The sequence below is a fragment of the Geospiza fortis genome, unplaced genomic scaffold, assembly GCF_000277835.1.
Source record: "Geospiza fortis unplaced genomic scaffold, GeoFor_1.0 scaffold486, whole genome shotgun sequence".
In the NCBI taxonomy this organism is placed as follows: Eukaryota; Metazoa; Chordata; class Aves; order Passeriformes; family Thraupidae; genus Geospiza; species Geospiza fortis.
Window position 1 is genome coordinate 869296 of NW_005054417.1, and position 13293 is coordinate 882588.

The window sequence follows — 13293 nt, forward strand, 5'->3', positions numbered from 1 at the left end:
GGGGATGCCGGGATCGGGGGTGCCGCTCCACCGGGGCGGCAGGAGGGGAGGGCGCCGGGCTCCGCTGTGGAGCCGCCCGGCCAGCGGGGAGAACGCGCGGTCCCGTCCCTGGTGCCTCATTCCCTTCGGTCGCTCTCCTGTGCCCTGCCTGTGGGGAGGAGGGTTGCAGCTTTCGAAGTGGCTCTTTCGGGGGAAGAGGGACCAGTTGCTCGACTCTTTTCAGTTTTTAAAAAATAATTTGGCGATTGTTTGGTACGAAGGGTGGGTTTGGCGTTCGCGCGTCGTGGGCTGAAATGAAGCTGCGGAGCGCAGAGCGGGGCTGGGCGCCGGCAGCTGCGGGCGCGCCCCGGGGCTCGGGGGCGGCCCCCCTGGGTTCGGGCGGCCCCTTAATTCGGTTCATTAGGGTTTGTGGGTTTTCCTTGGAGAAGAATTAAGAGTGAACTTAGCTTCGTTTCACAGGCAACCAGCTATGACCCAGCTCGGTTGGCTTTTCACCTCTACATCCGTGAGCGCTGCAGGCGGAGGGGAGAGCGAGCCCCAGGGCACTCACGGCCCCGGGTCCGCTCCGCTTGGGGCTGCGCTGCTGCCGGGGAAGGTTTTCTCACTGTGTGGATACTTTGTTGATTATGAAGAATGAACGTGTTGTTAAATTTTCTCTTGATTAAAGTGACCAAAGAGAGTAACAAATTTCTGTAGTTGCTGACGCATTTAATTGAATGTGACTTGCTGCAAGGGGCGGCATATTGAGCATACTTTCTTATACCACTTTCCTATTTGTTCTTACTGCATTGTAAAAGAGGAAATTGGTTACTTAAACTGTAATTAACTCAGCTGTGCTAACTCTAGTAGTTTGTCTTCATAAAAGAATTATTGCCTAAAATATCTATGCAGCTTCTGTGCTGTAAGTCCATAGAAAAGTAGTTTAAAGTTCTGCAGGTATAATTAAATTATTTTTTAAGAATTGCATTGACTGTAAAGTTATAGAAAGGTACTCAAAGTTATAGAAAACATACTCAAGTATATAGAAACATACTGAAAGATTTAAGAAGCTCGCTTGAATAATGTTGATCAGCAGAGCTGTGGGATATGAATAACCTCAATAAAGTGGGTAATGACACAAGTGGGACACTCAGCACTGTCCCACTATCAGCTTGGCTGACTGGTTCTCATAGTAGAACCAAATGCTTTACAATTTTCTGCCATGTCTGTCTCCTGTGAATGTTGTTTAGGTATCCATAAAATTCACATTTTTCAAAGCCATCTTGATGTCCAAGTATTTGTAGACGAAATCTTTTGAGAATGCTTTTCAGAACTTTGGTCTCTTGTATAAAGCTGTTGTTGAGTATAGCAAAATCCTAGAGTAAGCTCATGTCATTTATTTTCTGAGAATTTGTATTTTCTGACCTAAGATCACCATGTATTACCTGAACTTTCTATCAAGTTCATGCACAAAAAAAATTAATAAGCCTTTTTTTAAACTACACTAATTTCTGTTAGGTTTAATATTAAAGAGTCAATGGTTTTTTGGTTTTTTTTTTTAATATCCTCTTTTTTCCCTCCTATTTGAAACAACAAATCAGCTTGAGTTCTCAATCATCTGAATTTTCAAATTCTTGTTTTGGTAAATCTAACTCCATATGATGGATATAAACTGGATATTTAAAAATGCTCTTTTAATGATTTGTCTTATTCCCCATAAAGCTTTCATTTCAGTGAATGCTGTTTTAACCCAACTTTCCAAAATTATTTGACTATGTTAGTTGTTTTTTAATTCCTGATACATTTCTTTGCATTGAAGACAAAAGCATATGACTAAATAGTCTTGTGCTATATTAATCCTTAGTAAACATAATAAAAGTTTTAAAGGCCTGAATATGTACTTTCAAATTAATTTTTTGCTTTCTATGGTGTCATAAGGTAAAAAATGACAATTGCTTGCTCTTCTGTGGAACTGCAGACTTTTCCCTCTTTTTCAGTATTATTTGGCAACAGTAGGTGCTAGGACTAAAGAATTAATCTAAAAATTACAGTGATGTTGTTTTTTGACATTTTGGATATTTGTCTTTCTAGTGTTACCTGTAGACAAGCACTTTAGGTCACAGCTTGTAGCTCTGCCTGTCTGCCTTCTCTCCTGATCCCCAAAGCAGTCTCCTCAGTTGAAATTCAGAGCCCGTGTGTAGGTCTGTCCTTGTGTCGTTTTGCAGATAGCATCAATCTATTTCTGTCAGCTTTTTAATACCACCGTGATGGAGAAGTTCTCATTTCTGCTGTTTCCAGTATGTCAGGGAAACTGTAATTATTGTTTGTGAGTAGTAAGTGAAGTTCAGAGGTATTCATATAAAGACTTTGAGGTAGTAAAGACAAAGCTTATAAAAAAATGGGGATAGGCAGATTTAGGTTCCTGGGTTCTAATTTAGGCAATCTAGTAGGTGAGCCTGACTTTCAAAAGTGTTAAACATCCTCTTACAACTGTGGACACTTTAAATTGATTGATCAACGCTTGGAGAAACTCCTTCCCACTATTTCAGTTTATGGCTGGTGATTTGTTGCATCAGTGTCTGGAAGAGCAAGGGGAGCAGTGTTTTGGCTGGGCTGCGAGGAGAATGAGATTGTCAGGTGCTGTATATTTAATTTGGTTCATTGGGTTTCCAGTCTTCTAATGTGTGATGCTTTAGAGCTGAGCTGAAAGGGTCAGGTAGCCTCTATTCCCACAGTGGAGCAGTACAAAATTTTGCTAATAAAAGATATCAAGCATCTGGATGGCTGCCATGATCTGTAATCAGATGTAGCTGAAACTATTTCTTGCAGCCTCTTTTGATGTTGAGCTTAGAGACTTATGCCTGGTTCTGTTGGTTTGAGTTTGGTTGTCTCTACTTGTTCTGTTGGCATTTTAAGTGGTGCCTTTAGTGGCGCATGACTGGGCAGTGGAAGGCTGAATATAGGTAGAAACTCAGCTGATAATTTTTTTAAGAGACCTAGAGATCCTGCTGTTCTAGTGTAAGGAGTTTATATTGTTTGGAAACAGCAGGAGCAGCAGATGAGCTGTGTGTAAGATGAGCACAGACATAGTTATCCAGTTAGCAATTCCCTCCTGTTTATGAGCCCGTTAAAATGCCAGTCCTGCAGCCTCTCATGGGCTCAGGCTTTGGCTCACTGCATGAGAGGCTTTGTCAGGACACTGAAACTGCTCTAATGACTCTCTTGATGAACTCATGTGAAAGAGCTGAAAGAAAGTAGGAGTGTATTTGGATAGGCCTGATGTTTGCTAACAGTTAAGTGTGGAGCTTATGATAAACCCCCACATTTTAATTAATCTTTGTGAATAACTAATGTAGGAATGGAAATAGGAAAGTGATACCTTAAGAAACAAGTGAATTGTGTATTTTGGATTAGATATTTAGGATTAGTTAATTTTTTTTCCTTGAAAGTAATTTCAAACCAGATATGGATACACTGCATCTGTGCTAGTGTTTGATCCTGCTGGATGCCTCTGCACATTATGTAGCATCCCTTGGCTGTGACAGGCTCGGGGCATAGGAGATGAACCGTAAGAGAGGGCTGAGGATTTCTTTCTTCCCACTGCTTTCAGAAGGGGTCTGAAACGCTGATTAATTTTGAAAACTGTCCAGCTTGCTTATGCCCTGTACACAGGTCAATCCCAAGAAAACAATGAAAGGAAGGGATGAAGCAACTCAAATTTATTTCAGAGACCAAGAAACACTCAATTACCAGAGATGCTTCAGAGTGTATTCAAGTCTGCAGGAAATCGAGTGTATTAACTGTGACCCAAAATTATCTGCTGAGCAGGTGAATTACATGGCAGTTAGTGGTGACACACATCAGGGACGTGCCCTGTCTCTACAGAATTTAATCAAATGCAAATCCCACTGCATCATATTTTAGGGAGCTTGTTGTCTCAATGATGAAGTGCATATAGTTCCTTAATGAGACTTAAGCCCAACTCCATATAATTTCTACTGCTGTAGCAGTGGGAGACCATACATGCCTTACTGGAAGCAGGGTTCTCCTGTGTTTGACAGCAGACATCTCTAGGAACAGTCGTGTTCCTTCAGCTGAGACCTGCTCTGGGTTCAGAAGACCTTCTGTAGAGCTTGTAGCACTGACTCTAGTTACCCAGAGACACCAGCTTTTAATATTCTAAAGACAGTGTCCTGAAATCTTCCAGTTTCTGTAGTTTGTTCTTAATAGTAATTTTTTGTTTTGTATTGGGATTTGCCCACGGATATTTTTCCATTTCATTGAGGCAAAAGCTATATGTGTTATATTTATTATTACAACAACAAAAACATCCTATGTATGCTTAGATTAGAAATAGTCTTTAGCTGTCTCAATTTCTCCAGTAGTCACACACACAGATGAGGGTCTTGCAAGCTTTTTCAAACTGTGTAGACCAAGTGATTTCCCTAGAAGACTGGCTGCAGACTTAGCAGCCTCTCTGTTTTGGTAGCTATGATTTAGGTGAAAGAGATAGCAAAGCACTACTGAACTATAGACCTAGCTTACTCTTTTAAAGCATTTTTTTATATTTTTCTTCTGTGAATGCTAATGGAAAATATATCTTGGGAAGGGAGAGAATAACCCTAAAATCCATATATATGTTTACTATGTTTCAGTTTAATGCATAGTGATTTTTTTTCCTCTCCTTGCAGGAGTCTCCAAGATGAATACTACAGCAATGAGCCCACTCACTGTTACTCCACTAAGTTTTGTTCCAGACTTAAAAAATTCCACCCTTGATCCTCTCAATGAGACTGCATGTGAAAACTGGAAAGAAATTCATCATCTTGTTTTCCACGTGGCAAACATTTGCTTTGCAGTTGGGCTGGTTATTCCAACTACTTTGAATCTTCATATGATTCTCCTGCGAGGCCTGCTCACCATAGGTAGGAGAATCGTTCTGGAGAGAGGAATGTGACACAAATGGCTGGGATTGACCATTCTGGAGCTGGTCCCTGCAGCTTATGGTGAAATTACTGCCTCTGTTAATGGCCATTGTGCTCTGATGAAGGTGGTTTTGGTCTAAGACTGGGTCTGTTTTGACCTTGATGTACCTTTTTTTAGAAAGATTATATTACTCTTGGCTCTTAAAACTTTCTAGAACTGTAATTTGCAATTTCAAACCTATGAAGATGTCAGCTTGAAAACAAGTGGACATAATTTATGTCAGATGTAACTGGATGTTTAAAATCCACTTATTTCAAATCAGTTATGTCTGGTCATTAAGACCTTTATTTTAGATTTTAAGTAAGTACTGGGACTGTGTATTGGCAGGTGCACTGGTTTAGTGTGTCTGAGGTAGGTGAACTTTTCCTTGAGGAGCTTGCTTTGAGCCCAGGTGTTCTCTTAATGTGGGTTCAAACCTGTGGCGCTTGTGGGTCACCAGCATTATTTTCATTGCTGATTTAGAAGTGCAGCCTTTTGATGGGGAGGCTTTTCTGTGTTCTGATATTAGTTGTGTTTCTTCTGCTACTGTAGGAATCTTGTGACACCAGAATCTGACTTGAGAGGAAAACCTAAATTTGGCATGCTTGAGACTGAGTGAATGTGGTTCAATTTGTAACATTGCAGTCTCACAGCTATTTCAAAGCCTCTGTACCTCGTGTGGGACAAGATCCTTGTGATCAAAGCAGGAATAGTGACTCATTGCAGTGTAAGAAGGATAAATCCAATCCAATAAGAGCATGCCCAAGTATTTTTAAGTGAGTGCTTATTGGCATTATAGTGTGGGTAAATTTTATGACAGAACTGTTTGAATTTACAACACTCTTGCATTTTCTGTTTTACAGTTATGATAGGGTAACTTCTTAAAACACACTGCACTGGTGACCAAGGATCTGAGCATTCTAAGACCTTTTACCTTGTCTTTAAAAGCAAAAGGAGCTCTGCACTTGCTGGGCCTGCCATTTTGACCTGCAGGTCTTGTATGAGCAGATAGAGAATCAGAGTTTTGCAAGGTGGGGTGGCAGCAGGGAGCAGATTTACTCAGGGGGCAGAACGAGTAATGAAGCCTGGTTCCTAGGGACCTGTTCCCTTTTCTTTCACCCTGTCCCACCTCTGTGCTGCTCTGCAATATTGCTGCTCTTCAATACATCCAGACTTCATATCCTCCTGTGCCTAGCAGTCTAACTAATAAGGAGATCAAGAGTCACTATATTTTGATTTTTCTAATCCATATGCAAGTACTGCCTCATCAGTGAACAACCCAGACAAGACTAGATAGTACTGAGTTCATTAAATCAAGGTCATTTTCAGGGAGAAGGGGGTTAAGAACACTCATTTAGCACTGTCTCCTTTTTGTCCTTGCAGGAAGCTTAAGGGAAAATATATCTGTGACCTCTCCAGCCATTTCTGTTGGATGGTAGGCTCACAGTTATCTGGGAGAGACTCACTAATACATAATCCATCTTTTGATAAATATTGTCTTAGGAGGCTGAAAATGGAATCCCTATTCATACATGATGCCTTGTCTTTTACAGCAAGTGTCATTTAAAGTAAGGCAACTCAAAAAAGAGTAAGCATTTGGAAATTTTGTCTTTGATGTTACACAGGAGAATTCAGGTTCCTGATGTGACCTTGTCACATCAGCAATAATAGTTTCTTTTAATTTTCAAAAATATCTGCATATGACTTTAGGAAGTTTTTATACAACTCTCCCTTGCTAATTAGATGTGAATGTTAACTTCTAGGTCTTTTTTTTGTCTAATTAATGCAATACAAATTTTTGTGAGCTGCCTAATTTTCCCCCATCTCTTTTGTACTTCATTTCAGTAAGAAATCATCATGGACTGCACCTTTCTGCTTGCCCCATCCTGATCTGAATTACTGTGATTTCAATCAGTATTGCAGTCCGATGTAAGAGGGCTGCAGTCTGTCCACCTGCCCTCAGTGCAGCATTGCAGTGATTAGCTATTGTTGCATGCCTTCATCCAGAGAGCTTAACTGTATTAAAGTTTGCAGAATATATTGCCTTTCAGGGTAATTATACTCTGTGGACATATTCATGATGGTTTTCTAGGAATGTTTATTGTTGGTGAAATTTAACTTCCTCTTTTTTTTTTTAATTTTTACAGGATGTGCATTATTCATCATTTGGGCTACACTCTATCGTTGTGCCTTGGACATAATGATCTGGAATTCTGTGTTTTTGGTTGTCAACCTTTTGCATTTCATATACCTTGTGTATAAAAGGAGACCGGTATGTATAACAGATAAATTTCACAAGCACTCTAGTAAGATGCAACAAAAGGAAGTTTTGCCCTTGTTTGCTGGGCAAACCAATGGATTAGTACACATTTTCAGCAGAATACTTTTGTGTTTGGTCCAAAATCACACTCTGGACACATTCTGGAAGTGTGCAACAACTTGTACCAAAAAAAAACAAACGATAAAACCTAACTGGAAATAACCTCTTCACCAATTCAACACTGCCTGTGCAAGAAAGCAGCTAAGAAATTAGCTGGCAAGGCAGCATGAAGCTTGACTTCTAATTAGTTTTATGCTACTTCCTTGCCTAGGAAGTAGCATAAAACAAGCTAGACTGATCTGTTACTAGACAATTGTAGATGTGTAGTAAATATTTCTAGTTCAAATTGCTCTTGAAGGGTCGTCTTACTATTTAAAGGGTAACTTCCTCTTTAGTTACTAAATTTAATTACTAATGCCATTTTTTTCAGCCTATTCAATTGATTTATGTCACCATTGAGATGCAGCAGATGATGAAACTGCGTTGTATTTCTTCTAGGTGGCCATGGTCATGCTGTCCAGCACACACACAGAACAGCAGTTTTGATAAGGGAGATAGATAAGGGAGAGCCAGTGAGGCCAGACTGTACCTACTCTGTAGCTGTCCACTGTTAAATATCCCATGCAGGTACTCTAGTTTCTAATATGGGATTAATTTATTTGCAGTCTTTTCCCTCAACCAAATTAGCATGTTCTACTTCCCTTCACCCCTCCACCAATTAAGCCTTTTTAATAAATCTTGAGGTTTCTAATCTTCTGTCAGATGGAACAGGAAAGGGCCACCAAAGTCAGAAATTATTGCAAAAGGCAAGAGTGCTCAGCTGATGGAAACCCATTTCCCTGAGAAACCAAGCCTTTCATCTTACTTGTATTTTAAAAGTGAATTTGGCATCCTTAATAGGTAATGGTCCTTGAGTTTGTACCTCTCCAACCCTTTCCAAAAATCTAAATAAAAGGTTATTGGTGAGTGAAAAATCATCCTGGGAGGATGATGTGCTGGTTTGGGCTTGAGTGAAAACAACAACAACAACAACAACAACAACAAAAGCAAAAAAAAAACCAAAAAAAACCCCACAAAAACAAAAAAATAACCCTGCAATGTGTAAATTAATACTGAATGAAGAAGGAAATACATTATTTTGTAATTACACTTGTCTACTAAAAGCTATGTTGGCACAGATTGGGGGTACTTTGTGCATTATGGTATAGGTTTCATCCTATTGAAGAGGCAGCTATTTTCATGAAATCCTCTAATAAATTTGTTAGCAGAATTATTTGTAGGAGTTAGGTCAAGTTGATAGAAATGATTGAAGTACTCTGTGGGTGGATACAAAAAGAAGGAATTTTGTGAGAATATGAAACTTGAGTGATAAACTCAGTCACCAAAGTTGGTAAAAAATTGCATCTAAGAGGGGGGAGGCCTGGAGCACCTGCCTTTGACTTTGCTTTCTCTCTCTGTAGCCCTTGCCCAGAGTCAGAGTAGCCTGGAGCACCTGCCTTTGACTTTGCTTTCTCTCTCTGTAGCCCTTGCCCAGAGTCAGAGTAGCCACAGCAGGACTGGGGTGTTTGGCTCTCCCATAAACTCTGCACTGCTCACACTCTGGCAGGCAACCACAGCGTGTAAAAGGAGGCTAAAGGTTAAATTGCATCTGTCTACAACAAGTTGATAAATTGAGTACATGTGTTAAAAAAGGAAGAGGCTCTACCTACAGCAGTGTTCCTCCAATATGGAACACAGGTTCACACAAAGTACCATCAGCTGGGCTATGTGACCTGAGAAACTTAAAAGCTTAGCCAAAAATTAGATGGGATAGACTAGCCAGGTAGTGCTATTTCTTTGCATATTAAGGCTTCATTTCAATAGTCTTCTTTCCGTTGAGAAATTACAGTATTTATGAACATTGCATGGAAAACATTGTTATTTTAATTGCTGTAATACATAATATTTTCAGTAATTATTAAAAAATATATGAATCCTTGCTGCAAACTATGATCAACAAGCATACTTGAAGTGGTGCCTGATAGTCACACAAGTCTTTTTAGCTGTCTAACATGTTTATAATAAACCCCAAGGCTGTTTTAAGTGTTTTTCCCACCGGCGGACAAAGAATAGGGGGAAAAAAATTAAAACTCTTAGGAACTAATTTTTGAATAAGATTTTCTCTCTACAGCTATTGTATTGTCCATCTCAATCAGTTTTGGTAATTCTCACAAAAGATCTTTCCAAGGAAAGAAAGGAATGGTAGAATAATTACAAGTTAGTCATATTACAAAATGAATAATTGATATGTTCGGTTGTTAAATATTTATTTTATTAAATGGAGCATGCAAAATCACAGTGAGTTTCTTTTCTCACCAGAAGATTATTTCAGTGGTTTTGATTTCTTGGAGCTTTACAAATTTGGCTTTTTTAGTTGGAGTGGAAGCTGAGTCTAATCACTCTGACTCGGAGTTCTGGCAGCATCCCAGAATATTTCAACCCCTGCTGAAGAAAACATTACACCTACCCATATGGCTTGTTTGGAATATGACCCACGAGCATGACTGGAGGAGCAGTCAGCTGTGCTTGGGAAGGGGGAATGGTCTGTTACAAGGGAGCCCATCTAAAGCACAGCTCCAGCCTGCAATCTGATCGGTCTTTAAGAAAGTGGCTACACCTGCTTTCCCCTCAAAGTATTACACACTAGAGGAAGATCATGAAACATGAACCATGTGCTAGTTAAGGGATTGGATTAACACTCCAGGGTCAAAATTTGCCCTCATGTCTGTGTGCCTGGTTTTGGGTTCAGGAGTCTTGGGAGCTACGTAAATTCCTTTTTCAGATGGAAATGTATTTCCTCAAGTTGCAGTATAGAAAGGTGCAAATTAAATTGGTACAGCTGTTAAAAATGTAGGAGTTCCTGGAGAGCATGATGGTAAGACAGTCATCTAGCTTTGTGGGTATATGAAACATATTTTGAAATCAAACAGCTCAGGATTTAACATAATACAGTTTCTCTTGTGTGTTTGTTTTTAATCCTTGTTTTGTCTGTGTAGACATCCTCTGAGGGATTAAAGATTGTGGCGTAAGGAACGTATAGGAAATTCAAAATGTGGGTTTCATATGAGTATAGTTGCTTGTGGAATATTTAACTAGTAATTGATTCATTGTGAAACCAGTGTAACTTTAGGTCAGGTAATGCACTGGACATAGTAAGTCCATGAGCCCTGATGTCACACAGCCACAAGAGCTCATGTCACTGCAAGGCCATTCCTCATAGTCTTGGAATAATGGTGGTGACTGAGAGAAGTGAGTGAGGAACAGAGGAAGCAAATGCCACTCCTTTCCTCAAAAAGGGTAAGAAGGAGAACCCAGGGACCTGCAGCATGGTCAGCCTTAACTTGATCTCTGAAAAGAAGGGATAGATAGTCCTGGAAAACATTTCTATGCACATGGAGCACAAGAAGGTAATCAGGAGTGGTCAGCAAGGATTTACCAAAGGGAAGCCATGCTTAACCAGCCTGGTAATAGATGGATAAGAAACTGATCGAATGGTCACCTCCAGAGGGTAATGGTCAAAGGTTCAGAGTCCTGATGGACATCAGTGACAAGTGATGTCCCGTTTGGGTCTGTATTGGGATCAGTGCTATTTACTGTCTTCATTAATGGCATAGACAAAGGGATTGAGTACACCCTCAACAAGTCTACAGCTGACCCGAAGTGGAGTTGTTTGACACACCTGAACGCTGGGATACCATCCAGAGGGACTTGGACAAGCTTGAGAAGTGGCCAATGGAAATCTCATGAAATGCAACATGACCAAGTGCAAGGTGCTGCACCTGGTAGGGGCTACCTCCAATATTAACACAGGCTGAGGAATGGACAGATGGAGAGCAGCCCTACAGAGAAGAACTTGGGTGTGGATGGGAGGCTGGACTTGACCTGCCAATGTGCACTCACAGCCACAGATACCCAATTGTATCCTGAGCTGCCTCAAAAGCAGAGTGGCCAGCAGGGTGAGGGAAGTGACTGCTCTGATGAGATCCCATCAGAGTGGGAGTGGTCTGAGGTCCCGAGCACAGAGATGGAAGAGGTGCTCTATGAGGAAAGGCTGGGAGAATTGGGGTTGTTCAGCCTGGAAAAGAGAAGGCTTTGGGGTGGCCAGATTGTGACCTTCAAGTACTGGAAGGGAAATGACAGGAAGGATGGAGAGGGACATTTTACAAGGGTATGTAGTAACAGGATAAGGGGGAATGGTTTCAAACTGAGAGTAGGTTTAGATTAGATATTAGGAAGAAATTCTTTACTGTGTGGGGGGTGAGGCACTGGGGCAGCTTGCCCAGAGAAGCTGTACATGTGCAATTGCTAGAAGTGTTCAAGGTCAGGTTGAAGCTCTGATGCTGCCTGGTCTCGTGGAAAGTGTCCCTGCCCATGGCAGAGGAGTTGGGACTGGGTAATCTCTAAGGTCCCTTCAAATCCAAGCCATATTTATGATAAACTTCCACAATGAAATTATTGGCCATATATGAGAATGGTGAATATCCTCAACCTTAATTTCAGTAGAGTCTTCAACATTGTCTTGTATAAAATCCTGATAGAGAATATGTTGAAGTGTGGTCTGGATGAGGACACAGTGAGATGGATTGGAATCTGGCTGAATGGCAGGGTGAGTGTGGTAATCAGAGGTAGAAGTCGTGTTGGAGCTGGGTACTACACATTCATTAGTGTGTGTGTGTAACCTCGGGGCCAGTGCTGGTCCCAGTGCCGTTTGACATCTTCATTCATGGTCTGGGTGGTGGGGCATATGTGAACCCTGATGACACAAAACTGTGAGGAGTGGCTGATAGGCCAGAAGGTTGGGAAGCCATCGGGAAGGGCCTCAGCAGGCTGGAGAAATGGACCAACAGGAGCCTCATGGAGTTCAACAGAAAGTGTGGAGTACTGCACCAGGGAGGAATAACCATGCATCAGCACATGCCATGGACTGACCAGCTGGGAAGCAGCTTTGTGGAAAAGGACCTGCAGGTCCTGGGGGAAGAGCTGAACATGAGTCTGAAACTTGCCTCTTTCTCTTCTTTTCTGACATTCTTTCTCAGTTGTGTTTCCTTATTCTCTCTTCTATGTATGTATTTTTTTTCATTATCTGATGCTTATTGTTCTGATTTGTCTTCCTCATGGCAAATATGCAGGCTTTATTCAGGCTGCCTCTGCTTTCAGGAAGGCTGTAATATTGCCTCATCCCCTGCTTCCTTCATTCAGGGAAGACTTCCAGGCTTAGGATTTCAGTCAACATCCTTTCCCTCATTGCTGCTGCCTGAGTTTGGGTGGGCTCTTAGATGTGGGATGTTCAGCTGGCAGTGTTTTTTGGTCTTTTTTTCCCCTCCCTCATCACATGTGGTTTCAATATAATTGGTTTGTTTTTCAGGACTTGCTTTCCTACTGCAAGTAAGCCAAGAAGCTCAGGGATGAGAGGGGCTCCCAGGAGAGCCTGAGGGATAGCCACAGTGATGTGTGCATGCAGTGTGAAAGACAAACTAATTTTTTTTCTCTGCATAATTCTTGCCCAAGTCCTTCCTATTCATTATTGCATCAGCAGACATGTCAGAAGGCTCCTTGTGTGTGATTTAATGTGGCACTTGGACGGGACAGCATTCTAAAGCACCAGTGTGCCAAACTGGCTCATTTTAGATAAGGTTTTGGTCACCCTATCACAGGCAATGTTTGTGGATAGACATCACACATTTACCACTTCTTTCCTTGCTTAAGTATAATGAAGCCAAAGATGTCCCTCAAGCTAAAGCATGTGTGCATTCTTACCCATTTTTCACTACTGCATCTGTGTTTTTTGATCTCACGTGTTTTTCCAATCTAGATCAAGATAGAGAAGGAGCTTAGCAGCCTCTACAAGAGAATGTTTGAACCTCTCCATGTGCCTCCAGAGCTCTTCCAAAGACTAACTGGACAGTTCTGCAACATTCAGACTTTGAAGACAGGTCAAGCCTATGCAGCAGAAGATAAAACATCAGTTGATGATAGGCTAAGCATCCTGC

General features: G+C 41.1%; 1 protein-coding gene across 1 annotated transcript in view; it reads left to right on the top strand.

Annotated features, from left to right (window-relative positions):
* Window positions 1–13293, top strand: part of BVES (blood vessel epicardial substance) — a 49585-nt gene that overhangs the window by 26902 nt on the left and 9390 nt on the right. The window contains 3 exon segments of the mRNA XM_031061581.1: window positions 4671–4904; window positions 7092–7216; window positions 13116–13292. Of these exon segments, the coding sequence (XP_030917441.1) occupies window positions 4671–4904; window positions 7092–7216; window positions 13116–13292 (536 nt within the window).